The 27,644-nt window shown below is 44.3% G+C and overlaps 1 protein-coding gene across 2 annotated transcripts in view; it reads right to left on the bottom strand.

The window, feature by feature from the left end:
* Window positions 1-27,644, bottom strand: part of mak (male germ cell-associated kinase) — an 80,619-nt gene that overhangs the window by 40,820 nt on the left and 12,155 nt on the right. For both annotated transcript variants that reach the window (XM_039754024.1, XM_039754025.1), the window contains exons 2-4: window positions 11,411-11,465; window positions 10,600-10,721; window positions 7,790-7,869 (exon numbers count right to left, since the gene is read on the bottom strand). In XM_039754024.1, coding sequence (XP_039609958.1) covers window positions 7,790-7,869; window positions 10,600-10,721; window positions 11,411-11,465 — 257 coding nt within the window. The remainder of the gene's footprint in view (window positions 1-7,789; window positions 7,870-10,599; window positions 10,722-11,410; window positions 11,466-27,644) is intronic.

Below are 27,644 nucleotides of genomic sequence, written 5' to 3'. Positions count from 1 at the left end.
TGCAGGTCTGACATTGTGGTCAGCAGACACAGGAGCGCCGCAGGGGACTGGACTTTCTGCGGTCCTGTTCAGCCAACATACATCAGACTTCTAATACAACTCGGAGTCCTGCCATGTGCAAAGGTTCACTGATGACACTTCTATTATGGGCTGCATCAGGAGTGGGCAGGAGGAGGAGTATAGGAACCTAATTAAAGACTTTGCTAAATGGTGCGACTCAAACCACCGACAACTGAACACCAGCAAAACCAAGGAACTGGTGGTGGATTTTAGGAGGCCCAGGCCCCTCATGGACCCTGTGATCATCAGAGGTGACTGTGCAGAGGGTACAGACGTAAAAATACCTGGGAGTGCAGCTGGATGATAAATTGAACTGGACTGCTAATACTGATGATCTGTGCAAGAGAGGAGAGAGCCGACTATACTTCATTAGAAGTCTGGCGTCCTTCAACATCTGCAATAAGATGCAGCAGATGTTCTATCAGACGGTTGTGGTGAGCGCCCTCTTCTACGTGGTGGTGTGCTGGGGAGGCAGCATAAAGAAGAGGGACGCCTCACGCCTGGACCAACTGGTGAGGAAGGCAGGCTCTACTGTAGGCATGGAGCTGGACAGTTTGACATCCGTGGCATAGTGACGGGCGCTGAACAGACTCCTGTCAATCATGGAGAATCCACTGAACAGGATCATCTCCAGACAGAGGAGCAGCTTCAGCGACAGACTGCTGTCACCATCCTGCTCCACTGACAGACTGAGGAGACCCCACACTATGCTTCACTTGGGGTTAAACGTTAACATTACTCAAAATTATTGTCTGTTATACCTGCATTGTTATCACTCTTTAATTTAATATTGTTCTTTATCAGTATGCTGCTGCTGGAGTATGGGAATTTCCCCTTGGGATTAATAAAGTATCTATCTATCTATCTATCTATCTATCTATCATATAGTTCCTTTCATCTACCTATCAATCTACTTCCTGGCAGATCCTCTCAAGCTCCGTTAGATGGGATGGGAAGTGTCTGTAAATGGCCATCTTCAAGTCTCTCCATACATCTTCTATAGGGTTTAATGTCTGGATCACTCAATGACACACAGAGACTTGCTGTGAAGCCATCTCAGAGTCGTCTTGGCTGCACGGTGGTGGCCAAACGTTTGGAGAATGACCCAAGTGCTGGCTTTCACCACGTTTGCTGCTTCAGTGTTTTTTTGTCAGATGTTTCTATGGTATACTGAAGTACAGGGAGATTCACTCGAATATTCTGTAATGACTCTCGCTAGAACGAAGCAATCTGAAAGAAACATCGTGCAATGTGCTCCTCAGTCTATGGAGCTTCAAACAAGCCGGGATGCCCCGGTGTCTGAGTGATGAGGTAGGCGCCGGACCTCCGTTTGTAACTTCTGGGTGTCTACCGCCCGTAGCCCTTCACTCCGTCACTCGACTTCTCGTCAGCATGGTGGTGTACAGTATTGAGCAGCGCGTCTTCATGGTACCAAACCTATTGGGTCACCAATTTGTTTAAGCGTAGTCAGAATCAACTGGCTGATTACAAGTTCAAGGAAGGCGACTTCCAGCAAGATGGAGCAACGTGTCACACATCGGCAACGAGAATGGCAGAAATCGAGTCCTTCTTCAGCAACGGGGTCATTTCAAAGGGACTTTGGCCACCACAGTCGCCGGATCGGACGCCACCAGACTTCTTTCTTTGGGGTCTGCTCAAAGGAAAAGTCAATCGGAACAACACTGAGGAAGATTTGAAGGAAAACATCCAACGTGAAATTGCTGCTATTCCACCCCTTGAGATGCCTGCCGATACGTTCAGGAACATGGAGGGCCCGCATCAAAACGGAAACCACTTTCGCCATCGCATGTCATGCAATCGAATACACATACGGCGAGGGACAGAGCGGATTTTATTGGTTCAGAAAGCTTCATCCTAACGGGAGTCACAACAGAATATTCAGGGGGCTCTTTTGAGGGCCTCACCCTGTAGAATTACAAGCATGTCTGAAGTTTCAAAGGCTTTTATTGATTGACAATGAGTCCATATTTGCAGGGTTGGCCCTCCTTTCTTTTTCAAGACTTCTGCAATTCGCCCTGGCAGGCTGTCACTCAACTTCTGGGCCCAATCCTGACTGACGGCCGCCCATTCTTGCAGAATCAGAGTTGGTGGGTTTTTGTTTGTCCACCTGCCTCACCTTGACCACAAGTCCACAATGGGGAGTTTCCCGGCCAAGGACCCCAAAATTTAAAGATTTTGTTCCCCGAGCCACTCAATTCTCACTTTTGCCTTATGGCCTGGTGCTCCGGTTGGGAGAAGTTGCTCTCGGAGGATGTTTTGGTACTAAAATTGAACATTTCACATAAAATCAACAACACAGTAAAAAGTGTGCAGAAAGTGAAGGACTCTGAAGACTCCACAGGGGCGGGGCACAGCTGATCGTGAAGGGGCGGGGCAGGGCAAGGAGGCGGTGCACAGAAGGAAGTTTAAGGCGGAGAGGAGCACTGGGAGGCGGGGCCAAGTGGATTGTGGCTGTGTAACATCAGTTGCTTCACTTTAATCTGCAGTTGGGCACAAGTCACCAAACCGACAGCCACTGTCACACGTAGAACTCACAACAAGGACAAGGTAATCGAGCCTGGAATTTAGTGAGGTTTTTCACACCCATCATTTCCTTTGGTGACAGGAAAGGGGACACGTTTAGAAAGGTTGTGCTGCATTTGTGCAATGGCTGAAGTCACAGTTACAGTTACAGTTGTGGTCAACGTTATCTGCACCCTTCAGGGATATCATGTGCAACATCTCCTGAACAAAATGGAAATGGGTCAACTTCTGACCATCAGAATTGAATTGAAGTCTTCATTTTATTTTACAGATGTCTGTGTCACCCGCTACACTTGGGACCCAATCGGGTGCTGCGGTTTCCTCTCAAAGATATGAAGGTTAAGTGAATCACTGACACTATATCGGCCTTCGTGTGTGTTTAGTGGGTGGTAAGAGATGGGCACCCTGTCCAGGGTTTATTCTAGCCTTGCGTCCTATGTTAGCTCTGGCACCACACACTTATGACCCTGGTCTGGATAAGCAGTATAGGAAATGAAGTGACATTTATTTATTTTGAATTCTGTTGTACAACATTCAAGCCACTGAGTGCTGGCTTCAGGGATGAACAGAAAAACAAAAGACATTTAACAAAAGTGAGGAGATCATTCAGTCCATCGAGCCCGTTTGATTAGCTAATAGCTCAGTGCTGCTCTACGATGGCTCAATAGCGCCCCCTATTACTAGTACTAGGGTGTTGTACCGTGTTAGCCATTATGAAGGTAGAGAAAAACCAAGCAAAATGACACCTTTCAATAACCCTATTAGTGAAATTCCATAAAAAAATTATTATTTATTTATTTATTTTAAATTCTCTTACAAAAAAATTCAAACAACTGATCACTGAATTCAAGGATTGCTCAAGCGGCCCCTTTCTATTCAGATACTGTATAAAATGATTTTCTATTATTTATTTTGCTTTCTAATGGACAAAATTCAAGTAACTGATCAGAGGGTTCAGGGAGGGCTCAGTAGTGCCCCCTATCATTAACTCACCATACTCAAAATTACATTTCTCAACATTCCGTTGCAGGGTAGCACTGCTGCCTTGAAGTTACGAGTGATACAGTATATGAGAGACTTTACTTTTTAACTTAATAGAAGCGTGGTTTTTAAAATATACACACATATATATATATATATATATATATATATATATACATATACACATATACATATTATATATATACATACATACATACATACATACATACATATATACAGTGGTGTGAAAAACTATTTGCCCCCTTCCTGATTTCTTATTCTTTTGCATGTTTGTCACACAAAATGTTTCTGATCATCAAACACATTTAACCATTAGTCAAATATAACACAAGTAAACACAAAATGCAGTTTTTAAATGATGGTTTTATTATTTAGGGAGAAAAAAAATCCAAACCTACATGGCCCTGTGTGAAAAAGTAATTGCCCCCTGAACCTAATAACTGGTTGGGCCACCCTTAGCAGCAATAACTGCAATCAAGCGTTTGAACTTGCAATGAGTCTTTTACAGCGCTCTGGAGGAATTTTGGCCCACTCATCTTTGCAGAATTGTTGTAATTCAGCTTTATTTGAGGGTTTTCTAGCATGAAGCGCCTTTTAAGGTCATGCCATAGCATCTCAATTGGATTCAGGTCAGGACTTTGACTAGGCCACTCCAAAGTCTTCATTTTGTTTTTCTTCAGCCATTCAGAGGTGGATTTGCTGGTGTGTTTTGGGTCATTGTCCTGTTGCAGCACCCAAGATCGCTTCAGCTTGAGTTGACGAACAGATGGCGGACATTCTCCTTCAGGATTTTTGGTAGACAGTAGAATTCATGGTTCCATCTATCACAGCAAGCCTTCCAGGTCCTGAAGCAGCAAAACAACCCCAGACCATCACACTACCACCACCATATTTTACTGTTGGTATGATGTTCTTTTTCTGAAATGCTGTGTTCCTTTTACGCCAGATGTAACGGACATTTGCCTTCCAAAAGTTCAACTTTTGTCTCATCAGTCCACAAGGTATTTTCCCAAAAGTCTTGGCAATCATTGAGATGTTTCTTAGCAAAATTGAGACGAGCCCTAATGTTCTTTTGCTTAACAGTGTTTTGCGTCTTTGAAATCTGCCATGCAGGCCGTTTTGCCCAGTCTCTTTCTTATGGTGGAGTCGTGAACACTGACCTTAATTGAGGCAAGTGAGGCCTGCAGTTCTTTAGACGTTGTCCTGGGGTCTTTGTGACCTCTCGGATGAGTCGTCTCTGCGCTCTTGGGGTCATTTTGGTCGGCCGGCCACTCCTGGGAAGGTTCACCACTGTTCCATGTTTTTGCCATTTGTGGATAATGGCTCTCACTGTGGTTCGCTGGAGTCCCAAAGCTTTAGAAATGGCTTTATAACCTTTACCAGACTGATAGATCTCAATGACTTCTGTTCTCATTTGTTCCTGAATTTCTTTGGATCTTGGCATGATGTCTAGCTTTTGAGGTGCTTTTGGTCGACTTCTCTGTGTCAGGCAGCTCCTATTTAAGTGATTTCTTGATTGAAACAGGTGTGGCAGTAATCAGGAAATTGAACTCAGGTGTGATACACCACAGTTAGGTGATTTTTGAACAAGGGGCAATTACTTTTCACACAGGGCCATGTAGGTTTGGATTTTTTTTTCTCCCTAAATAATAAAAACCATCATTTAAAAACTGCATTTTGTGTTTACTTGTGTTATATTTGACTAATGGTTAAATGTGTTTGATGATCAGAAACATTTTGTGTGACAAACATGCAAAAGAATAAGAAATCAGGAAGGGGCCCTCCTATGCAGCATAGAGGTGCCCTCCTTGCAATGCCAGCAGGGAATTATGGACAGTGGACTTTTAATGCACAGCCCTGCTGGATACCATGTGGGCCGCCAGGAGTCTCTGCAGGGAGGCACAGGGACAATTTTCCCTACACCCTGGAAGTACGTCTTAGTCACATGGACAGAAGAAATGATGTGCTTCTGGGATGAAGAAAAGGAGTTTTACCTGACCCGGAAGTGATAGAAAGTCACATGGACTGAGGGACAAACACTTCCGGGTCGAGGACTATAAAGGACTCTGGGAAATCCCAGACAGACGAGCGGAGTTGGGAGGCAGGGTGGCTAATCGTCTGGGAGTTTGGAGGAGTGGTTATTGTGATTGTTATTGATTTGATTTATATAAGAATTGTGGAGAGGAGCGTGCTTTGTGCACTTTATTATTATAATAAATAATTATTGGACTTTTTATCTGGTGTCTGACGAGTGGTCTGAGGGTTCAAGGGAGCGAGAGAGCCCTAATCTGTCACAATATATATATAATTTTCAACTTTTTAGTCTTGGGTTTGTTTTAGTATAATTTTGTAATCAATATTTTAACACTTCCTTTAATATTTCTATGCGTTACTAGCGCCATCTATTGGTGAAATTTTGAACTGTTCTTCATATGAAAATTTCATTTCTTAATTCACATGGATGAATTGATCAATTAGTGAAACTGATTATTGATTCATGTATTGTCATCGGAAGTGAGTAAGTGTGCAAAATTTCAAGTCATTTGGACAATAGATTTAGGTTCAATATCGATTATAAGATTTGAACCAGACAATACAGGAGAAGTTAAAATAAGTGGGGTAATAATAATAATAATAATAATAAAATGAATTACTTCAGTCTAGGGCAGCATGGTGGCTCAGTGGGTAGCACTGCTGCCTCTCAGTCAGGTGAGTTTACTTCCCGGGTCCTCCCTCCCTGTGTGGAGTTTGCATGTTCTCCCCGTGTCTGCGTGGGTTTCCTCCTAGTGTGTGCTTGGTGTGTGGGTGTGTGTGTGTGTGTGTGTGCCCTGCGGTGGGCTGGCACCCTGCCTGGTTTGTTCCTTCCTGCCCCCGTGACCCTGTGTTAGGATATAGCGGGTTGGATAATGACTGACATTCTGTTGCACAAAATTCAAGCAGCCGGTCAGCGAGTTTTCCCATATCAAGAAGCAGGCGCCTGTCCTACTTTGTAAAATAAGGCGGCTTCAGTTTCTGAGATGTGCCAATCTTTGTGTGCCAGTGTGACCTTGCGGGTCAGAGTGCCTGTTAAAAAGGACATGCCATCAATTTTCATGTGAAGTGGCAGAAGTTGGCATTGCCTGGCAACATGTAAATATTGATTTCTATTCTTGTCTTGCAGTGACCCTGGTGGATTGATTATCTTCTAACCTCTGAAGTCTCAAACCAGAGCAGACAGCATGAGGCTGACCCTCACTCACCAGGGGAGGCTAAATTTAGAATGGAGATTGGGCTCCTTGTTTATGAAAGCCTCCGGTTTTTCTCATGAAGTGAGCAACGAGGTAAGTGAAAGCAGCCAAAGCCCCAGGATGGGTGAGAAATGGCAGAGGAAGTCCTGAGGTGGGCAGGTGGCTGGATGCCCCATTTAGGAAGGGGCAGGAGGGCACACAAGCCCCTCTTATTGTACTGTCTTCTTCTTCTTTATTCTTGTGCATAGCCCCTTTGGTTTTTGTATGTGATGGGCATGAAAAATTATACACAGAATTCCATATTTGACCAGCAGGTGGTGCTGTAACATGGAGTAATTGACAAAGGTACATAATGGAGGAACTGCTTTGGAACTTTAGGAGCGACTTCAAGTCAAGAAGAAAAGACTTATTAGAGACAGACAGACAGACGGACAGACAAAGGAGGACCACAACATCTTCACATGCTTATGCACAAAAGCCAAGCCCAACAGCACCTGAAACCTGATGTTCCGGACTTCATTTTCAGGGAACATCTTAGTTTCTCTGACACAAGACCCACAGAAAGGACACAAAAAAATAAAAAGACACCAAATGAAGCAGAGGCCACTAAACTCCAGGCACCACTCTGGCCTTGCTGAGAAGGCCATCCAAGCCAGCAAGTCCATGGAGATCGACTGGCATTAAATCCAAGCCGTTCGACACACACTGGCAGCAGACTGCAGCGCTTTACATGGCCTCACCACCCACAGCCTGCAGCTGGCACGGGAAGTCAATGGCGTCACCATGCAGAAACCAGAATGCCTTCAGCAGGCTTTCATCTCCATTGAGGTGGAAATGAAATCCCGGAAAACATCTGCACTGACTGGGCGTCACATTCAGAGTTTTGGGAGGAAGCCTGCTGGGTCATTCTGGAGTTTATGACACACAAGTGTGGTGGACCTGAAAAGATAACCTACCGTGTTTATGGATAAAAGCGAGACCCTGTAAGATCTGATACATCATGTTTCTGATGACTGACTCGGGGAACAACTTGTTTCTGTAAACAGACAACAAAATAAATAAATAAATAAATAAATAAATAAATAAATAAATCAAGGCAGTGCAACAATAAAATCACATCTGATGCAACAGAAATGACAGAAACTCAATAAACAATAACACATAATGAGAAATAAAGAAAGAGAGGTGCAGATATAATGCAAAAGGCACAACATGACACAATTATAAAGTATTTTACAATATATGGGTAGATATGAAAGGAACTATGCAATAGATAGATAGATGTAAGGCACTATATAATAGATAGTCGGGAAAAGCACTACATAATACACAGATAGATGTGAAAGGCGCTATATAACACATAGATGTGCAAGATTATACATAGAATGATAGATAAAAATGAAAGTCATTATATAACAGACAGACAGACAGACATCTTCTTCCTTTGGCTTCTCTCATTAGGGGTCACCACAGCAGATCATCTTCTTCCATATCTTCCTGTCCTCCTCATCTTGCTCAGTCACCCCCGTCACCTGCATGTCCTCTCTCACCACATCCATAAACCTCCTCTTAGGCCTTCCTCTTCTCGCCTTACCTGTCAGCTCTATCCTTAGCACCCTTCTCTCAGTATACCCCTCATCTCTCCTCTGCACATGTCCAAACCAACACCATCTCACCTCTCTGACTTAGTCCCCAATCTGTCCCACCTGAGCTGACCCTCTAATGTCCTCATTTCTAATCCTGACGATCCTTGTCACACTCAATGCAAATCTTAGCATCTTTAACTCTGCCACCTCCAGCTCTGTCCCCTGTGCCACCGTCTCCAGCTCATATAACACAGCTGGTCTCACTACCGTCCTGTAGATCTTCCCTGTCACTCTTGCTGATACTTGTCTGTCACAAATCACTCCTGATACTCTTCTCCACCCTGCCTGTACTCTCTTCTTCACTTCTCTTCCACACTCCTCATCATTCTGTACTGTTGATCCCAAGTATTTAAACTCCTCCACCTTCACCAACTCGACTCCCCTCATCCTCACCATTCCACTGACCTCCCTCTCATTCACACACATGTATTCTGTCTTGGTGGTCCTACTGACCTTCATTCCTCTCCACCTCTCCAGGGTCTCCTCAACCTGCTCTACAATCGCTACAGATCACAATGTCATCAGCAAACATCACAGTCCATAGAGACTCCTGTCTAATCTCGTCTGTCAGCCTGTCCATCACCATTGACAATAAGAAAGGCCTCACAGCCGATCCCTGATGTAATCCCACCTCCATCACTCCCACCGCAGACCTCACCACAGTCACACTTCATATCCTGTGCCACTCTTACGTACTTCTCTGCCACTCCTGACTTCCTCATCCAATACCACAGCTCCTCTCAGTCACCCTGTCATTTGCTTTCTTCAGGTCCACAAAGGCACAACGCAACTCCTTCTGTTCTTCTCTAAACTTCTCCATCAACACCCTCAGAGCAAACATCTCATCTGTGGTGCTGTTTCTTGGCATGAAACTATCCTGCTGCTCACTGATCATCACCTCACTTCTTACCTGATCTTCCACTACTCTTGCCCATAACTTCATGGTGTGGCTCATCAGTTTTATCCCCCTGCAGTTACTACAGTCCTGCACATCCCCCTTATTCTTAAATATCAGCCCACCAGTCCACTTCTTCTCCACTCCTCATCATCCTCTCACTTTCCAAGATTTCATTAAACAATCTGGTTTAAAATCCCACTGCCATCTCTCCTAAACACCTCCATGCTTCCACAGGTGAGTCATCTGGACCAACGGCCTTTTCATTCTTCATCCTCTTCATCGCTGTCCTTACTTCCTCCTTGCTAATCCATTGCACTTCCTGATTCACTGTCTCCACATCATCCAGACTCTTCTCTCTCTTTTGATCTCTTCATTCATCAGCCTCTCAAAGTACTCTTTCCATCTGCTCCACACTCTCCTCTCTTGTTTCCATCTTTATCCTTTATCACCCTAACCTGCTGCTCATCTTTCCCACCTCTCTGTAGCCCACTGGTCCTTTTCTCCCTCCTCATCATACGCCTTTTCTTTAACCTTAACCACCTCTCTCTTCACCTTGTACTCTTGTCTACTTTCTGCATCTCTCTGACTGTCCCACTTCTTCTTCACCATCCTCTTCCTCTGTATACTCTCCTCTACTCCGCCATTCCATCACCAGGTTTCCTTTTCCTCCTTCCTCTGTCCAGATTTTACGCCAAGCACCCTTCTTGCTGTCACCCTTACTACATCTGCTGTAGTTGCCCAGCTGTCTTCAGTGCCACCCAGTGCCAGTCTCACCTCCTCCCTAAACTCAACCTTCCATCATTTGATCCTTGGCTCTGCCCTCACTCTCTTCCTCTTCTTCATCTCCATCGTCATCCTACAGACCCCCATCCTATGCTGTCTAACTACACTCTCCCCTGCCACCACTTTGCAGTCTCCAATCTCCTTCAGATCGACTCTTCTGCATAGGATGTCATCTACTTGTGTGCATCTTCCTCCACTTTAACACGTCACACTGTGTTCCTCCCTCTTCTTGAATTACGTATTCACCACCGCCATGTCCATCCTTTTCACAAAATTACCATCACATACCAAGCAGAAAGTACGCCAAGAGGAGTGAAAAAGAAAGCAAAACCTGAACCAAAGGTTAAGTGAATGAGGCCAAACAAAATAAAAACCACGCGTTTCCACGTTCACCCCAGTGCTTTGTAGAAAATGCAGGAAGGCCGGCAGGGTGGCCTACCTGTCCTTCATTAACTGGTACAAGTTCTCCTTCATGTACTCAAACACAAAGTAAAGATGGTCGTTCTCTCGGATGACCTCCTTCAGCTTGATGACGTTGGCGTGATTCAGCTTCTTCAGAGACTGCGTGACGAGAAACAGAAATGGAGCAATAAGGCAGATAAACTCAAAAGGGCCAAACGCACAACGTGAACATCTCAGGCCTGCTGAATTCTTTTGGACTCGCAGGGAGGGGGAGCCAAACCTGGAGGAAGTGTCAGAATTGGGCTTAGCCCACCACAGACAGGCGCCCACTACTGGCTGACTTTTAAACTCCCAAGTGGGGCTTCAAATTGGCACATACTGTATATCCATAAATACACTGTTCATATACAGTACTATATCTAATAATGTGTTTTTAAGCATACACAGAAGATAGATACACCATCGAGGTTCTTGTTGCCCTTTTTATTAAATATCAAAATTTTTATGGCTTCCCTCCCCTGCAAGAAATGTTTGCCATTTCATTGCATTTGTAAACTTGAAAAGCCAGGACTGTTTAGGCCAAAGCCTTCTTGTAGTAGTTGGGGGCCTGGCTGGTTCGGATGAGCCTCTCCTGGGCTGGCCAGTGAAGGTCCCGGGCCTGCTTTTGTGGTTCATTTTGGAAGCCTTGCCCCCTTTTTGTCATGTTTGGAACTCCAAATCATGTCACCATTGCCATTTTGTGACCCACGCTATGGAGACCCCCTGGAGCTCTGGGCCCCATGCAACTTTCCATTGGGATGGAAGGAGAACTGGGAAAAAGAAAGAAACAGTCAAAATGGTGGGCTTACCTTTACTTCCCTCAAGTTCATGCATTCTTCCCATGAATAAAATTTCCTTTTCATCCTGAAAAAATTTTCATCCTGAAAAAAGAAAAGAAAAAATGTTGTTAAGCACAAGCCAGTAAAACTGACGTAGCATGGTGACGTCACCACGTGCTTCTTTCCTTTATGTTGTGTGAACTCTAGGGGGCACTCTTGAGCTCCCCTATGCTCAAATAACAGCAATGGAGACCAAATGGTACAAAGTAAGAGGGGGGCTTTATAATAGGAGGGGGCTAAACTTATCAAAAATACAACCAAATGAATAAACACTAAAGACCTACAGCCCCCAGACAGTACACCCATGTGGGGCTGGACAATTGGTAGTCTGGACGTCTGCGGCTGCCAGTTTTTAATTCCAGACAACCAAACTACGGACTCACAGAGACTTCCAGATGTTTCAGATATTTGGTCCATGCAAATATTTTCCTAATCAAAAATTCCGAGCCAGGTTTAAAGTCCCCCATAGTAAGGGCAGCATTGTCCTGCAGCTTCTCCCAAGTACCCCAACAGGGCTGCTTCACAGGACTACAGCTACCCAACATGCCCTGTGGGGGTTACAAGTGGGAGTGGCCACAGAAGAATGATGCCACCCTGTGTATTGGGAAGGTTTTTATGGATAGATGGTCCTGGGAAACAGCCTCCCTCTGTCCTTCCATCATGGCCACCAGACTGGGAAAGGTACCAGCAACCAAGCTGACTAGGATGCCTGTCCTACCACAGCCTTCTGTGACTGCTTTCTGGTCAGGTAGGGAGTTAACCTCGATCCCCGTTGAGATGCCAGTCCATCCACTCCGACACTTACAGGATCAAATGGATGTTGCTGAGCCCACACATACAGAGCTGGACTACCAGGTTTGCAGAGCTGGTGGCCCGCCAGACTACTTAATGCAGTTACTGTTTGTCCACCCCTGTCATAGACGTCGCTACATTAGGTGGTTTCTGAATGTGCCCGCAGTAAACTTACCAGCTCTTGCGGCTCCTTTTTTTCCTCCACCCCTCCACCTAAGGCCTTGTCCATAGCTGACCTCACAACTCCAAGCTGACCAGGGGACTGCGGCTTTCAAACGCCGGCCTTTAGCACCTTCAAGACACACCACAGGAGGAACGTCCAGGGTCTGTGATGGCACATCCAGTACAAACCCCGGGGCTGGAAGCCTAGAGCTCCCTCTTGTGGCTCCAGGAGCTCCTACACTTTGGGCTCACCACAGAAATGCACAGATGGAGCCCACAGAGGCTGACCTTCCAGGCGGCTAAGAGGAGCAACAGAATTTGGGGGTCTCCCCATATTTTTGTGAAGATCCCCACTGCCTATTTTCCCTTACTATATTTTAACCAGGGCTCTTCCACCTGGCTGGTGTTCAGATTCCCCCTCAACGTCCTTCTTATCCACTTTTTGCTTCTTTTTTTATGTTTATGGAGTTACTCGAGTTTCATATGTGCTCTGTGTTTCATGTTAGTTTTGTGTATTATTCAATTTCTTTGTGTCTGTTCTTGCTCTGTTTTATTCCGTGCGTCTTATGGGTGGTCCCCCAAGAGGGTCATCACCATTAAGGAACTGCCTTCAGCCCTACAAAGGCTGGAGCAAACAAGCAGTCCCTTGCGGTTCATTGAATGCGCTGGCGAGTTTCTTTTGTGATTATTCTGTATTTTTTGAGAAATTTGTTCGATTTTTTACTTTATGATCACTTTTTAAATTCATATTTTGGATTTGCACATTACGACTTGTTTGCCTTTTCAGGTGTCCTCTGCTGTGCCTTTTATGCTCTTCTGAGCTTTGCTGTTCTCTGAGAAATTTTTAAACCTGTCTGTGGAGGAGGCAATTCTTTCTTAAGGTTTAAGGAAAAAACGCAAGCGTGCGGCACATTGTAAACGTATGACTGGAAGACTAGACGTGGATTACGTGACACGTGTAGCGTGAGATTTTTTTCACGGACATTTTTTGCTGTTGTCTACCGTTAGTCAGCACAGGCTGCCATTCAGAAATGTTCTCTCTGTTTTCTGTGATGGGGCAAGTCCCATACTGTATAAAAAAAGTTAAATATCATTTTGGAGTATTCCTTCAATATATTTGGGGTACCTTGTTAATAGTCCTTATTTTCCTGTATAAATCGTTGGTTGTTACGATAAAAAATGTCAGTGAAATATATCATATAGGAGACACACACAGTGAGATTTGAGAAGTGAAATGAAGTTTATTGGATTTACAGAAAGTGTGCAATAATTGTTCAAACAAAATCAGGCAGGTGTATAAATTTGGGCACCGTTGTCATTTTATTGATTCCCAAACTTTTTGAACTAATTATTGGAACTCCAATTGGCTTGGTAAGCTCAGTGACCCCTGACCTACATACACAGGTGAATCCGAGTATTTAAGGGGGTCCATTGTAAGTTTCCCTCCTCCTTTCATTTTCTCTGAAGAGTAGCAACATGGGGTCACAAAACAACTCTCAAATGACCTGAAGACAAAGATTGTTCACCATCATGGTTTAGGGGAAGGATACAGAAAGCTGTCCCAGAGATTGAAGCTGTCTGTCTCCACAGTTAGGAACATATTGAGGAAATGGAAGACCACAGGCTCAGTTCAAGTTGAGGCTCGAAGTGGCAGACCAAGAAAGATTTCAGATAGACAGAAGCGACGAATGGTGAGAACAGTCAGAGTCAACCCACAGAGCAGCACCAAAGACCTACAACATCATCTTGCAGCAGATGGAGTCACTGGGCATCGTTCAACCATTCGGCGCACTTTACACAAGGAGATGCTGTATGCGAGAGTGATGAAGAGGAAGCACAAACAGAGCCGCTTGAGGTCTGCTCAGCACATTTGGACAAGCCAGCTTCATTTTGGAATAAGGTGCTGTGGACTGATGAAACTAAAATGGAGTTATTTGGGCATAACAAGGGGTGTTATGCATGGAGGAAAAAGAACACAGCATTCCAAGAAAAACACCTGCTACCTACAGTCAAATATGGTGGTGGTTCCATCATGCTGTGGGGCTGTGTGGCCAGTGCAGGGACTGGGAATCTTGTCAAAGTTGAGGGACGCATGGATTCCACTCAGTATCAGCAGATTCTGGAGACCAATGTCCAGGAATCAGTGACAAAGCTGAAGCTGCGCCGGGGCTGGATCTTTCAACAAGACAACGACCCGAAACACTGCTCAAAATCCACTAAGGCATTCATGCAGAGGAACAAGTCCAACGTTCTGGAATGGCCATCTCAGTCACCAGACCTGAATAGAATTGAAAATCTGTGGTGTGAGGTAAAGAGAGCTGTCCATGCTCGGAAGCCATCAAACCTGAATGATCTCGAGATGTTTTGTAAAGAGGAATGGTCCAAAATACCTTCAACCACAAGCCAGACTCTCATTGGAACCTACAGGAAGCGTTTAGAGGCTGGAATTTCTGCAAAAGGCGGATCTACTAAATATTGATTTCATTTCTTTTTTGTGGTGCCCAAATTTATGCACCTGCCTGATTTTGTTTGAACAATTATTGCACACGTTCTGTAAATCCAATAAACTTCATTTCACTTCTCAAATATCACTGTGTGTGTCTCCTATATGATAGACTAGCAAAATACCCAACGATTTATACAGGAAAATAGTGTGTTAAAGAAGCAATGAAAAGAAAAGGAAACATTGTACGTGACAGATGTGTCTGACTGAAGCTGGCAAACCAGGGCAGTGTTATCAAATCCAGTGTAGTAATTCATTATTAATGTGTCATATATATATATATATATATATATATATATATATATATATATATATATATATATATATATAAGTACACACACAAACTAACATGTCATATATATATAAAGGTGTGACCAACATATCAAGCCAAAGAACAGACACATATATACACACACAGCTATTTCTTCAGCTCCATCAGTGCAATCCGCTGTTCTTTGTTAAAACGGATCCTGGATTCATTCCTAAAAGTACGTCCCCTTCAGTTTCATTGATGCTCTCGAGTCCGTCATTGAATCTTAAGCTGGAACAATGAACTGTATCGATTTGTTCAAGTTCTATTTAAATTTTAAATAGAAGGAATTTTTATTTAGTCGACAGAAATATCTTTGGTAGGAATGGTAAAACAGACAGGAATATTATTCGTGAATAAATCAACTCAAACCTTAAACAACTTATAATATTTTGCTCTCCATAAAAATATATCCTGTCTAAATTATACAAGTTAGAAATAAGTCCAACTTCTCCAGGATGGCAGGCACATCAATACGTGGCATTGCCAGAAGGTTTGCCGTGTCTCCCAGCACAGTCTCAAGGGCATGGAGGAGATTCCAGGAGACAGACAGCCAGTTCCTCTAGGAGAGCTGGACAGGGGCCCTTGTAGAAGGTCCTTAACCCATCAGCAGGCACTGGCAGAGCCTACAAAAAGACCTCCAGCAGGCAGGCAGGCCGGCCACTGGTGTGAATGTCTCTGAGTAAACGTTAAAAGAACAAACATTCAAATTTCTTTACTCTTATGTAATTTTATATAAAAATAAACTTAGATTTTAAATATCCCAAAAGATTTTGCTCTCCATAAAAATATATCCTGTCAAAATTATACAAATTCAAATATGAACATGCTGCATAACAAAACCTGGAAATATAAATAAAATGTGTTCCTTTCAGCAATAACAAATCAAATCATTCAGTTGTCTTTGCTCATATGTCATTTTAGAGCTGGACGCCTGGCATCTTTTTGGCCACAAGTTCGTTTCTGTTTGGTGTGAGGTTCTGTGTTGTGGAGATTCTCAGGATGGATTGCAGGTGCTCATCAGTGAGGCGACTCCTGTGTGCTGTTTTGTTAGTCTTTGTCACTGAGAAGAGCTTCTCACACAGATATGTGCTACCAAACATGCACAAGGTTCGAGCCGCATGTAGACGGACTTATTTTGTTCTTCAAAGTCACCAAAGCGCCGTGCAAACTCAGTGCGCTCAGTTTATCAGCAAAGTGCGATTTGGGAACACCGTAGTGACGACTTGGTTTAACATTACTTGGCAACAGGGAAAGTGGGGCAAGTGGTGCATTTGTGTCTCCCATAAAAGCAGCTTCACTTGAAATCACTTTGTGATTGTGCACGGTAAAACGTCCGCTGAAGTGTCAGATTCTTATTTAATTATGCTGCTTTCTGTATCTTCTGCATTGCATTCAGGTTACCCTGATGTTTTGTCTCATAGTGCCGTCTTAGATTAAATTCTGTAATTACAGCCACATTAGCTCCACAAATGAGACACACGGGTTCAGTAAACATATACTCAGCCTCCCATCGGTTTTAAAGGCTCTATTTTCAGAATCAACTTTTCTCTTCAGCATCGTGTGAGCTAGCTTCGCAATAACTTGCAGCATCATAAGCTAGACTTGATTAACGCGTAAGTGTTGGCAAGGCAGCTGAAGCGCTGCATTATGGGATCTGTAGTTTATTGTGTTACCAGCGCTTCATATACCCGGCCATTAATAACAATACAGTATATAAAATGATCTCGGGCCGGATATAATTACACGCCGGGCGGATGTGGCCCGCCCTTGAGTTTGACACATATGGACTAAATAGAACTTGAAAAGATATATTTTTTCAAATGTGATCGCAATTCAGATAGAGTTGACGCCAGACTACAGCCTGCATGCCTCAATAAGTCATCCTCCCTCGCTCTTACTTTTTACCGCTCATCTAATGAATACACTGAGTATGGCTTTACCAAAACAATCATTGATGGCGAATAAAGTATCCATTATTCGAGTATGTAGATCGGGATATATATATATATATATATATATATATATATATATATATACCGCATATCGCGCGGAGAAGTAGTGTGTTAAAAAGCTAGAAAAGAAAAGGGAACATTTTAAAAATAACGTAACATGACTGTCAATATACAGTATTTGTTTTGTGAGTGTTGCTGTCATCAAGGATTTGATTATCATTATTTCTTTCAATCAGGTTGTATTTGTAGGATGTGTTGTGTTCAAGTTACATTCCGTGTTTGTCAATCGTTGTAAAGATGACAGGTTTCATTCATCGATTCGTTTCTTACTGCATCAATAAACAGCTCGCCTTCTTCTTTATCTGAGACCTGACACACTGCATGCACGGGTTTTTTACACTGTCTTCCTTTAGCGGACATTGACTTTTTCCACCGTGTGCTTTGTTTCCGCAGTAGCTGGATTTATGAATATGCTTGTATGTATCAGACGCTTCATATTTTTGCTGCCTTTTCAATTGTGTAATTCGGTTTTGTTCAGCTCTTTGGAACTGTTGCTTTTATCTGTGCACTGCGTCAGTTCACGTGAGCCGCTCGGTGTACATGCATCGAAGGTTCCCAGCTGTGCTGGTGCCATCTCCTGCTATGTCCATGGCTGTATTTAATGTTACCTTAGTCCTGGCACTTAAAACTTTCTCTCGCAGTTTCGCTGAGTTTGTGTCAAACACCACCCTGACCATCTCATCTTCCTCTCCATAAGCACAGTCCTTCACCCGTGAATATTTACCCGTGGCAGTTTGCTATTGGATTGCCGCTGACGGACGGCCTTATATGGGCAGGCACTAAATTACAAACGCCAGCGCAGCCTGTCTATGAACTTAATTTAAAGTGTAGGTTTACATCGTGCTTTGTTTCCGAAGTAGCAGAACTCATGAATATGGTTGTATATGTCACTCGCGCTTCTTATTGTTTCGCTGCCTTCTCAATTATATAATGCATGTTTTCTTCAGCGCTTTTTGAGGTCTTCCTGGTTTTCTATGTACTGGCGATTACGTGGGAGGCGTGATGATGTCACACGAAACTCCCCCCCGGCGTTGAAGCTCATCTCCATTACAGTAAATGGAGAAAACTGCTTCCAGTTATGACCATTACGCGTAGAATTTCGATATAAAACCTGCCCAACTTTTGTAAGGAAGCTGTAAGGAATGAACCTGCCAAATTTCAGCCTTCCACCCACACGGGAAGTTGGAGAATTAGTGATGAGTCAGTGAGTGAGTGAGTGAGTGAGTGAGGGCTTTGCCTTTTATTAGTATAGATTTAACTGACATTTTTGATCGTAACAACCAATGATTTATACAGGAAAATAATGACTATGAACAAGGTTGCCCAAACTTTTGCATCCCACTGTACGTGACAGATGTGTCTACTGAAGCTGGCAGAATCCAAGCGTGGAAAGGATTTTTGGGCCTACCACTCACTCACTCCAGATAGTCAGCAGCCCAGGATTTCAATCCAGTCTCCTTTATCTGCAGCCCCCCCAGCACTGACCCCGAGGAGACCCCACACCACACAAACCAGGGCAGTGTTATCAAATCCAGATGTAGTAATTCATTATTAATGTGTCACTGTGATCTCCAAGGACAATTAATTATTTAAGTTTGATGTGAAAAGCTGGGCTCTGCTCACCTGTACTTACGGACCACCAGAATGAAAACAAGTGCAGCTTCGCTTTCCTTTAGGCATGAAGTGACTGCGGACTAAAAGAAACTAACATGTCAGGGGGTTTGCACCCCCTGTTGGATATGAAAGGTGTGACCAACATGCATCAAGCCAAAGAACAGAAGAGATCTGACAGCTAAGCTGTCCCACGATCTCCACCAGAGACGTCCTAAAAAGGTTCTCAAGGTTTTTGCTTCAGCTCCATGTCTCAGCAGTTTGTTCCCAATCCCACAGTTCTTTGTGTGAAAAAGAGCATCCTGGATTCATTCCTAAAAGTACGTCCCCTTCAGTTTCATTGATGCTCTCGAGTCCGTCATTGAATCTTAAGCTGGAACAATTCTACTGTATCGACTTTATCAGTGCCTTTGAGGATTTCGATTACTTGGATGAGGTTTAATTCCCGGAGTCTGTCACAGAAGGGCGTGTCCTTAAGGGTGATGGTGCGAGGAACCTCATCAGGATTGGCTGATGTTAAGAGTGGTGTCCAGCAGGGGGCAGTGCTGAGGACGCTGCCATCTTTAAAAATTAAAGGAGTGCTTTCCAATCGGAGTATCGCGTAAAGTCAATGAATGACACTTGTGGGCCGTTGATCTGCTCAGTGACGTAGCAGAGGGGCTTGTTCATCAGTTTCAGTTGATTTGGTGCAATGGGGGGCAACAATGAGATGACCCCCAAAACAGGAATGAATGGTTTAACAGCTGGAGGGAGGCCACTGACATTTTGCCCTCCTCATCAGTTTTGTCACTCATTTTGCATTTGGCCACACTCAGTGTCACTACTGGTACCATAAGGCCATACCTGGACCCTACAGAGCTGGCACAGGTAGTCCAACTTCTCCAGGATGGCAGGCACATCAATACGTGGCATTGCCAGAAGGTTTGCCGTGTCTCCCAGCACAGTCTCAAGGGCATGGAGGAGATTCCAGGAGACAGACAGCCAGTTCCTCTAGGAGAGCTGGACAGGGGCCCTTGTAGAAGGTCCTTAACCCATCAGCAGGCACTGGCAGAGCCTACAAAAAGACCTCCAGCAGGCAGGCAGGCCGGCCACTGGTGTGAATGTCTCTGAGCAAACAATCAGAAACAGACATTCATGTCTTATAGTGGGCACCGTGGAGCTCGATTGGCATTTGCCATGGAATACCAGAATTTGCAGGTCCACCACTGGAGGGTGCCCTGTGCTTTTCACAGATGAGAGCACATGTGACAGACGTGACAGGGTCTGGAGAAGCCATGGAGAACGTTATGCTGCCTGTCATATCGTTCAGCGTGACCGGTGTGGTGGAGGGTCAGTGATGGTCTGGGGAGGGAGACATATTCATGGAGGGGCACACAGACCTCTACAGGCTAGACAGCTGTGGGCACCTTGACCGCCATTAGGTAGCGGGATGAAATCCTTGGACCCACTGGCAGACCCTATGCGGGTTCCTCCTGGTGCATGACAATGAATGGCCTCATGTGGCGAGAGGATGAAGGACTTGATCCCATTGACCGCCCCCCTCACTCTCCTGACCTCATTCCAATAGGACACCTCTGGGTGGGACAATATGTCCATCTGACACCTCAGCCTGTCCAGGAGCTCAGTGATGTCCTGGTCCAGATCTGGGAGGAGATCCCCCAGGACATCATCTGTCATCTCTTTAGGACGTTGTCAGGTGTGTGGGTGGGGGGTCCATACAAACTACTGAGGACGATTTGGAGTTGCTGCATTGACATTTGGACACAACGGACTCGCCTGACTGCATGTCCGCCCCATCATTTGTTCCCTTTGATTTTCGGGGTGTCCCTCTGTCGGTTGATCATTTTCATTTCCATCCTTTTGTTTCTCACACATCACCATATCAGTCCATAGCGGCTGAGAGAGCCAGCAGGATTTTTATTCCCATTGAGATCTCATGTATTTTCAAAGTGTGCCTTTCATTTTTTTAAGCAGTTTCTGTATAAATGATTTGGATAGGAATATCAAAGAACAAGCTGGTTAAGCTGGCAGATGATACCAAGAGAGGTGGACTGGCAAATAATTTGGAATCCGTTGTCTCATCACAGAAGGACTTGGACAGCAGACAGGTGCAGATTGGTGGAAAATTACATTTAATGTCAGTAAATGTAAAGTATTACACATAGGAAGTAGAAATGTGAGGTTTGAATACGCAATGGAAGGTCTGAAAATCGAGTCCACCTTATGAGGAGGATTTAGGAGTCGTAGTGGACAGAGTTTAGAAGCCATTAAGGAGACTAACAAAATGTCAAAGTCACAGTCAAAGTAAATTCTGTCGTATGCTTTGATGTTGTCAATGGCACGACTGGACTTCAATTAAGAGATGAGAGAGGCACAAAATATCTCCGTTCTTCATCCATGTATCTGTGTAGAAGGGCCACGCTGGACCAAAGGGCTCATACCAGAGAGCAATCAACACACTAAGACGCGGAGCTCATTGAACTCTGCCTGCTTACACAGTGGTGGGCAAAAGTAGGTTTACAGTTGGTTGGTTATGACTGCTACATTCAAGTACACTTTAGTAAGAAGAAGACAAATATTACAATAATTAATAAATAAATATTGTTGTCCGCATATTGATTTGGCCAAATTTTACTCCGGATGCCCTTCCTGACGTAACCCTCCGCATTTATCTGGGCTTGGGACAGACATGAAGAAACACACTGGTTTGTGCATCCCCTGTGGCTGGTGGGATTACATCAGGGATCGGCTCTGAGCCCTTTCTTATTTGTAATGCTGATGGACAGGCTGACAGACGACATTAGACAGGAGTCCCCGTGGACTGAGATGTTTGCTGATGACATTGTGATCTGCAGGTCGAGGAGACCCTGGAGAGGTGGAGATATGAGAGGAGAGGAATGAAGGTCAGTAGTACCACCAAGACAGAATACATGTGTGTGAATGAGAGGAAGGTCAGAGAAATGGTGAGGATGAGGGGAGTCGAGTTGGCGAAGGTGGATGAGTGGAAATACTTGGGATCAACAGTACAGAGTAATGGGGATTGTGGAAGAGAAGTGAAGAAGAGAGTGCAGACAGGGTGGAGAAGAGTGTCAGGAATGATTGGTGAAAGACGGGTAGCAGCAAGAGTGACATAGAAGGTCTACAGGACGGTAGTGAGACCAGCTGTGTTATATGGGCTGGAGGTGGCAGAGTTAAAGATGTTAAGATCTGTATTGGGTGTGACGAGGACGGACAGGATTAGAAATGAGGACATTAAAGGGTCTGCTCGGGTGGGACGGTTTGGAGATAAAGTCAAAGAGACAAGATTGTGTTGGTTTGGACATGTGCAGAGGAGAGATGAGGGGTATATTGAGAGAAGGGCGCTAAGGATAGAGCTGCCAGGTAAGAGGAGAAGAGGAAGGCCTAAGAGGAGGTTTATGGATGTGGTGAGAGAGGACATGAAGGTGATGGGTGTGACAGAGCAAGATGACGAGGACAGAAAGATATGGAGGAAGATGATCCGCTGTGGCAACCCTTAATGGGAGCAGCCAAAAGAAGAAGAAGAAATAAATAAATAAATAAATAATAATACAGGGTGATTCAAAAATATTAATCCAATTTCAATCCAAAGTGCCATATTTTTACAATCATGAGGTGCCTTGGAACCAATCACATACCAACTGAAACGGAAGGGGGGATGTGGGGGTCACAGAGTTTCTGATGGGCTCCCCTCAGTATGCGAGGAGATGGTGACCCCTGAGGAGAAAGTGTTTTGCATTCTCCACTTCAATAAGCGTGAATCCATCATAACTGGGCAACGCAATTTTCATCAGCAATACGGCAGTGAACCTCCAACAGCTCAGAGCATTCATCGTTGGTACCAACAGTTCCAAGAAAAAGGAAGTCCTGTGAGTACAGTGACATGGAGTATAGGATGACTTGGATTGTCGCGTTGATGTTGTCCATTCAGCTGCAGGAGGTCATATTGAGCACCTAAATTACATAATAAGCTTTATGCTCATCTAAACCGGGCGGCACGGTGGCGCAGTGGGTAGCGCTGCTGCCTCACAGTTAGGAGACCCGTCTGGGTTCGCTTCCCGGGTCCTCCCTGCGTGGAGTTTGCATGTTCTCCCGTGTCTGCGTGGGTTTCCTCCGGGCGCTCCGGTTTCCTCCCACAATTCAAAGACATGCAGGTTAGGTGGATTGGAGATTCTAACTTGGCCCTAGTGTGTGTGCTTGGTGTGTGGGTGTGTTTGTGTGTGTCCTGCGGTGGGTTGGCACCCTGCCCAGGATTGGTTCCTGCCTTGTGCCCTGTGTTGGCTGGGATTGGCTCCAGCAGACCCCCGTGACCCTGTATTCGGATTCAGCGGGTTAGAAAATGGATGGATGGATGGGCTCATCTAAACCATTTACAATTTAATGCATTGATCTGTAATGATTCACAAGTGAAGTAAATCAATTTGAAATTGGATTCATCTTTTTGAATCACCCTGTACAAGAATAAACTCTGCATTTCGCTTGCCAGCCCCCCAAATCGCCTGTGCTGTGCTTCATGGTCAGGGCAGAGAGGTGGTCTTCTCTTCATGACAAGATTACCAAGAAAGTGAGGTGGGTATCCTCTTCATGACCAGGGGAGAGAGGTGGGTATCCTCTTCATGACCAGGAGAGAGAGGTGGGTATCCTCTTCATGACCAGGAGAGAGAGGTGGTCTTCCCTTCATGACCAGGAGAGAGAGGTGGGTATCCTCTTCATGACCAGGAGAGAGGGGTGGTCTTATCCTTCATTGCAAGATTACCAAGAAAGTGAGGAGGGTCTCCTCTTCATGGCCAAGAAAGTGAGGTGGTCTTCTCTTCATGGCAAAGAAAAGGTGGTCTCTTCATGACAAAAGACAATGGTGGTCTTAACCTCATGGCAAGATGGCAAAAGAGACAGCAAGCCTTTGCAGGTCTCCCTCTTAATTGTCCCTCTGCAGCTCCTGACACACACAAACTTGTGAACACTTCCTGTGGCCACTGACCAATCAAAGAGCTCGTGTATAAGCCCCATCCCAGTCCAGCTACTTTTTTTTACTCATGGGGGTGTTACGTTCAGTAATGAAGCTGCTCATGCAAACAGAACCCCCCAGTCTTGAGTTTTCTGCAGCGTCAAACACACAAGTAAGAGAGGACACCAATAAGCCATAAGGATGTTTGCTTTCCTTATCAAGGAGACTCTGGGGGTAGAAGTTTGTTTTGTGCAGCTTCCAGATTCTGTAACATTACAAATAAAGACATGCAAAATATCAGATCACACTCCACTACGGGGGGATGTATTGAACTCGACTTGCAGTCAATCCTGACAGCGACCGGCCTGGTAAGAATAAAGGTGGGCTTTTGATGGGATTCGACGTGTTCTGTTAAGGCCTACCTAGTAAAAATTAGGGTCACCTCAGGACCCCAACATGACAAAACACAAGCACTGCTGCCATAAAAGACAGGTGTGTTCCTGGACTCCATTACTGCGCCTGAGTAACCTTTGAACGAGGCAGTGGACATCTGCCAACGGCGGGGTATGCAGGACCAAGGTGAGCGGCTTTGAGCAGGAATGTATCCGACTCGAAACGGCTCTCTTACAAGGACGGATGGTACTGAACACAAATCATATTTAATTCATACAGTGCAATACTGGGGTGGCAGGAACGGAGTGAGCGGCGTCATCTTACAGGTGAGCACATGACACAAGGGTGGTACCTTCAACAAAAACTGGCAAGACGGAATGTGCTAGAAAGAAACGGAGCAAATTACATTCCATTAAAAGAGAAGGATGTGCAGTAAACAAAAGAAAAAGAAAAACCTCGGGGTCATCAGCAACAGGCAGTGGGGCCCTCTAGTGGTTACGGATGGATGTTAACCCTGACCTCGGAGTCTCTGTGTGCTTCGGGGAGTCACTTCACCCGTTGCTCTTCTTGTCTATAAGAAGTGGAGTGGAGAATAACATCAGCCTTCTTGTATAGCGCCTTGGTGAGAAGAACGTCATGGAAAGGTGATAGGAAATAAAAGACCCCCTGCCGTTAGCAGCACTAGTGGCGGACAAATTCAATCACTTAATCGGTTCATTCGAATTTGTATTTTAAGATGATTTGCCAATAAGAAAATAATGCAATAATTATGAGAATGATAAAATGCATTAAGACCTCGATTATCTGTCAGGGATCGGGACCGACGCTGTGACGGATAAGCGGAAAGATGGATAACAGAACAGCTATTTAACAAATGACATACAGTAGATTAGCATTTAGTCATATTTGCTTACAAAACAAAACTATTTTAACAAAATATAATATTATGGTTACCTCTCATATTGATTACTGTAATTCTATCCTTTCTGGTCTTCCTCACAAACTCCTTTACAATTTTCATTTGGTTCCAAATGCTACTGTCACGCGTGTCATTACCAGAACCTCTTCCTTCCATTGAACACATCACTCCAGTCCTTCAGCAGCTTCACTGGCTCCTTATTAAATATGATTTTAAGATTCTGCTCATTACTTACAAGACCCTCCATAATCTGGCACCTTCTTATCTTTCTGATCTTCTTCACATCTCCATTCCTTCTCGTATTTTCTTCGATCTTCTTCATCTGTCAATCTTAATAGACCTTCTGCTCACTTGACTATCATGGTCGGGGCTTTCAGTCGAGCGGCCCCTCATCTCTCCTACAAGACACTCGAAATAGCAACTCTCTTCCTTCCTTTAAATCTCTTCTTCAAACATATTTTTAAGTGGGCATATTCTGTCTGATAATTTTAACTGAAAAATTGTAATTTAAATGTTATTATATTTATTCTGGTTTTATTGTACTCTCTCTCTCTCTCTCTCATATATATATATATATATATACAGTAAGTTAGTGTGTGTATGTGTGTATGTTCCAGCATCACTTCCAAACTGCTGGATTGATTTTCATGAAACTTGCTACACGTGTTTCTCATTGGTAGACTAAAAATACTGTACGGTGAAATCAACCCTAACCCACCCCCTTCTAAGTGGGGTGGGGGGGTGATCTTGTGGTCTGGTATGTATGTTATCATCCAGTTGACACTGGGAACGACCATCAGAGGGCGAACTGGATTTGACTGCCAACATTCTTTATGTTTGAGCACTGCCACCCGGGCACCTGTTGCTTTTGACATTAAATAAAGTTGGTCAGGTTGGCATCCCAACTATTTTTTGGACTCATTTGGTCTTTGGGACTCATATATATATATAAGAATGGACGCTGTATAGCGCCCAACCCAACACAGATTGGACATGGGAAGCATGTGTAAAATAAAACATACTTTTATCTTAAAATACTTTTTATTTTTTTTGTCTGTGGTCTAAGCCCTCCCCGTACCCACAGACACAAAACAGCCTGAAGCACACCACACTTTCTCTTCCTTGGCACCACCACTCCTCCCAAGCAAACCTTGCTCTCCTCCACCGACTCTGGCTGCTGAGTGTTGGTCGCTGGCTTCTTTTATAGTTCACCCAGAAGTGCTCCAGGTGTTTGATCACGAGGTCAAGCTGCACTTCGGGTTAGGTGAAACCAGTGCCCAAAAGGGGCCAGCCGCTCCTGTTGCAGCACCCCCTGGCAGCGCCTGCGGAGCCCCATAGAGCTGCACAGAACTCCAACCCCCATAAATCCCTGGGGGAGTCTGAATCACCGCAGCAACCCAGGAAGGCTGCCATCTAGCGTCCAGGGGGAGATACCGGGCTTCCCACCCTTGACTTTTTTTGAATTTTTTGTTAGTTGTGGGAATTACAACTCAAAGACCCCTGATATCCGATATGGTGGTCCACAAGGCTCTATCCTGGTCCGCTGCTCTTCTCAATCTACATGCTTCCGTCAGGTCAGATTATCTCAGGGCACAACGTGAGCTACCACAGCTATGCTGATGACACACAGCTGTACTTATCAATAGCACCTGATGACCCCGATTCTATTGATTCACTAACACAATGTCTGACTAGTATCTCAGAATGGATGAATAGTAACTTTCTCAAGTTAAATAAAGAGAAAACTGAAATTTTAGCAATCAGCAATAATGGATACAATGAGGCTATTAGAAATAAACTGGATACACTAGGATTAAAAGTCAAGACGGAGGTAAAAAGCTTAGGGGTGATTGTTGACTGTAATCTGAATTTTAAATCACATATTAATCAGATCACTAGGACAGCATTTTTTCACTTAAGAAACATAAGTAAAGTTAGACCGCTTATATCACAGAAAGATGCTGAGAAATGAGTTCACGCGTTTGTTTTCAGTCGACTAGATTACTGTAATGCACTCCTCTCAGGACCACCCAAGAAAGACATAAATCACTTGCAACGAGTGCAGAATGGAGCTGCTAGAATCCTAACTAGGAAAAGAAAATCCGAACACATCTCTCCAGTTTTAATGTCACTACACTGGTCACCTGTGTCATTCAGGATTGACTTTAAAATTCTGCTTATGGTTTATAAAGCCTTAAATAATCTCATGCCATCTTATATATCGGAATGTCTGACACGTTATATTCCAAATCGTAACCTCAGATCCTCAAATGAGTGTCTCCTTAGAATTCCAAGAGCTAAACTTAAAAGAAGTGGTGAGGCGGGCAGGCGGCCTTCTGCTGTTATGCACCTAAAATCTGGAATAGCCTGCCAATAGGAATTCACCAGGCTGATACAGTAGAGCACTTTAAAACACGGCTGACAACACATTACTGTAACATGGCCTTCTTATAACTTCATTTTAATCTTAATTTAACTTAATCCTGATACTCTATATGTTCAATTTCCTCAAAATAACTATTCATGGTGGCTCTAA

This window comes from Polypterus senegalus, chromosome 5 (genome assembly GCF_016835505.1).
Source record: "Polypterus senegalus isolate Bchr_013 chromosome 5, ASM1683550v1, whole genome shotgun sequence".
NCBI lineage: Eukaryota > Metazoa > Chordata > Cladistia > Polypteriformes > Polypteridae > Polypterus > Polypterus senegalus.
Note: the sequence above shows the minus strand (reverse complement) of the source record. Positions and strands in the feature narration are given on the sequence as shown.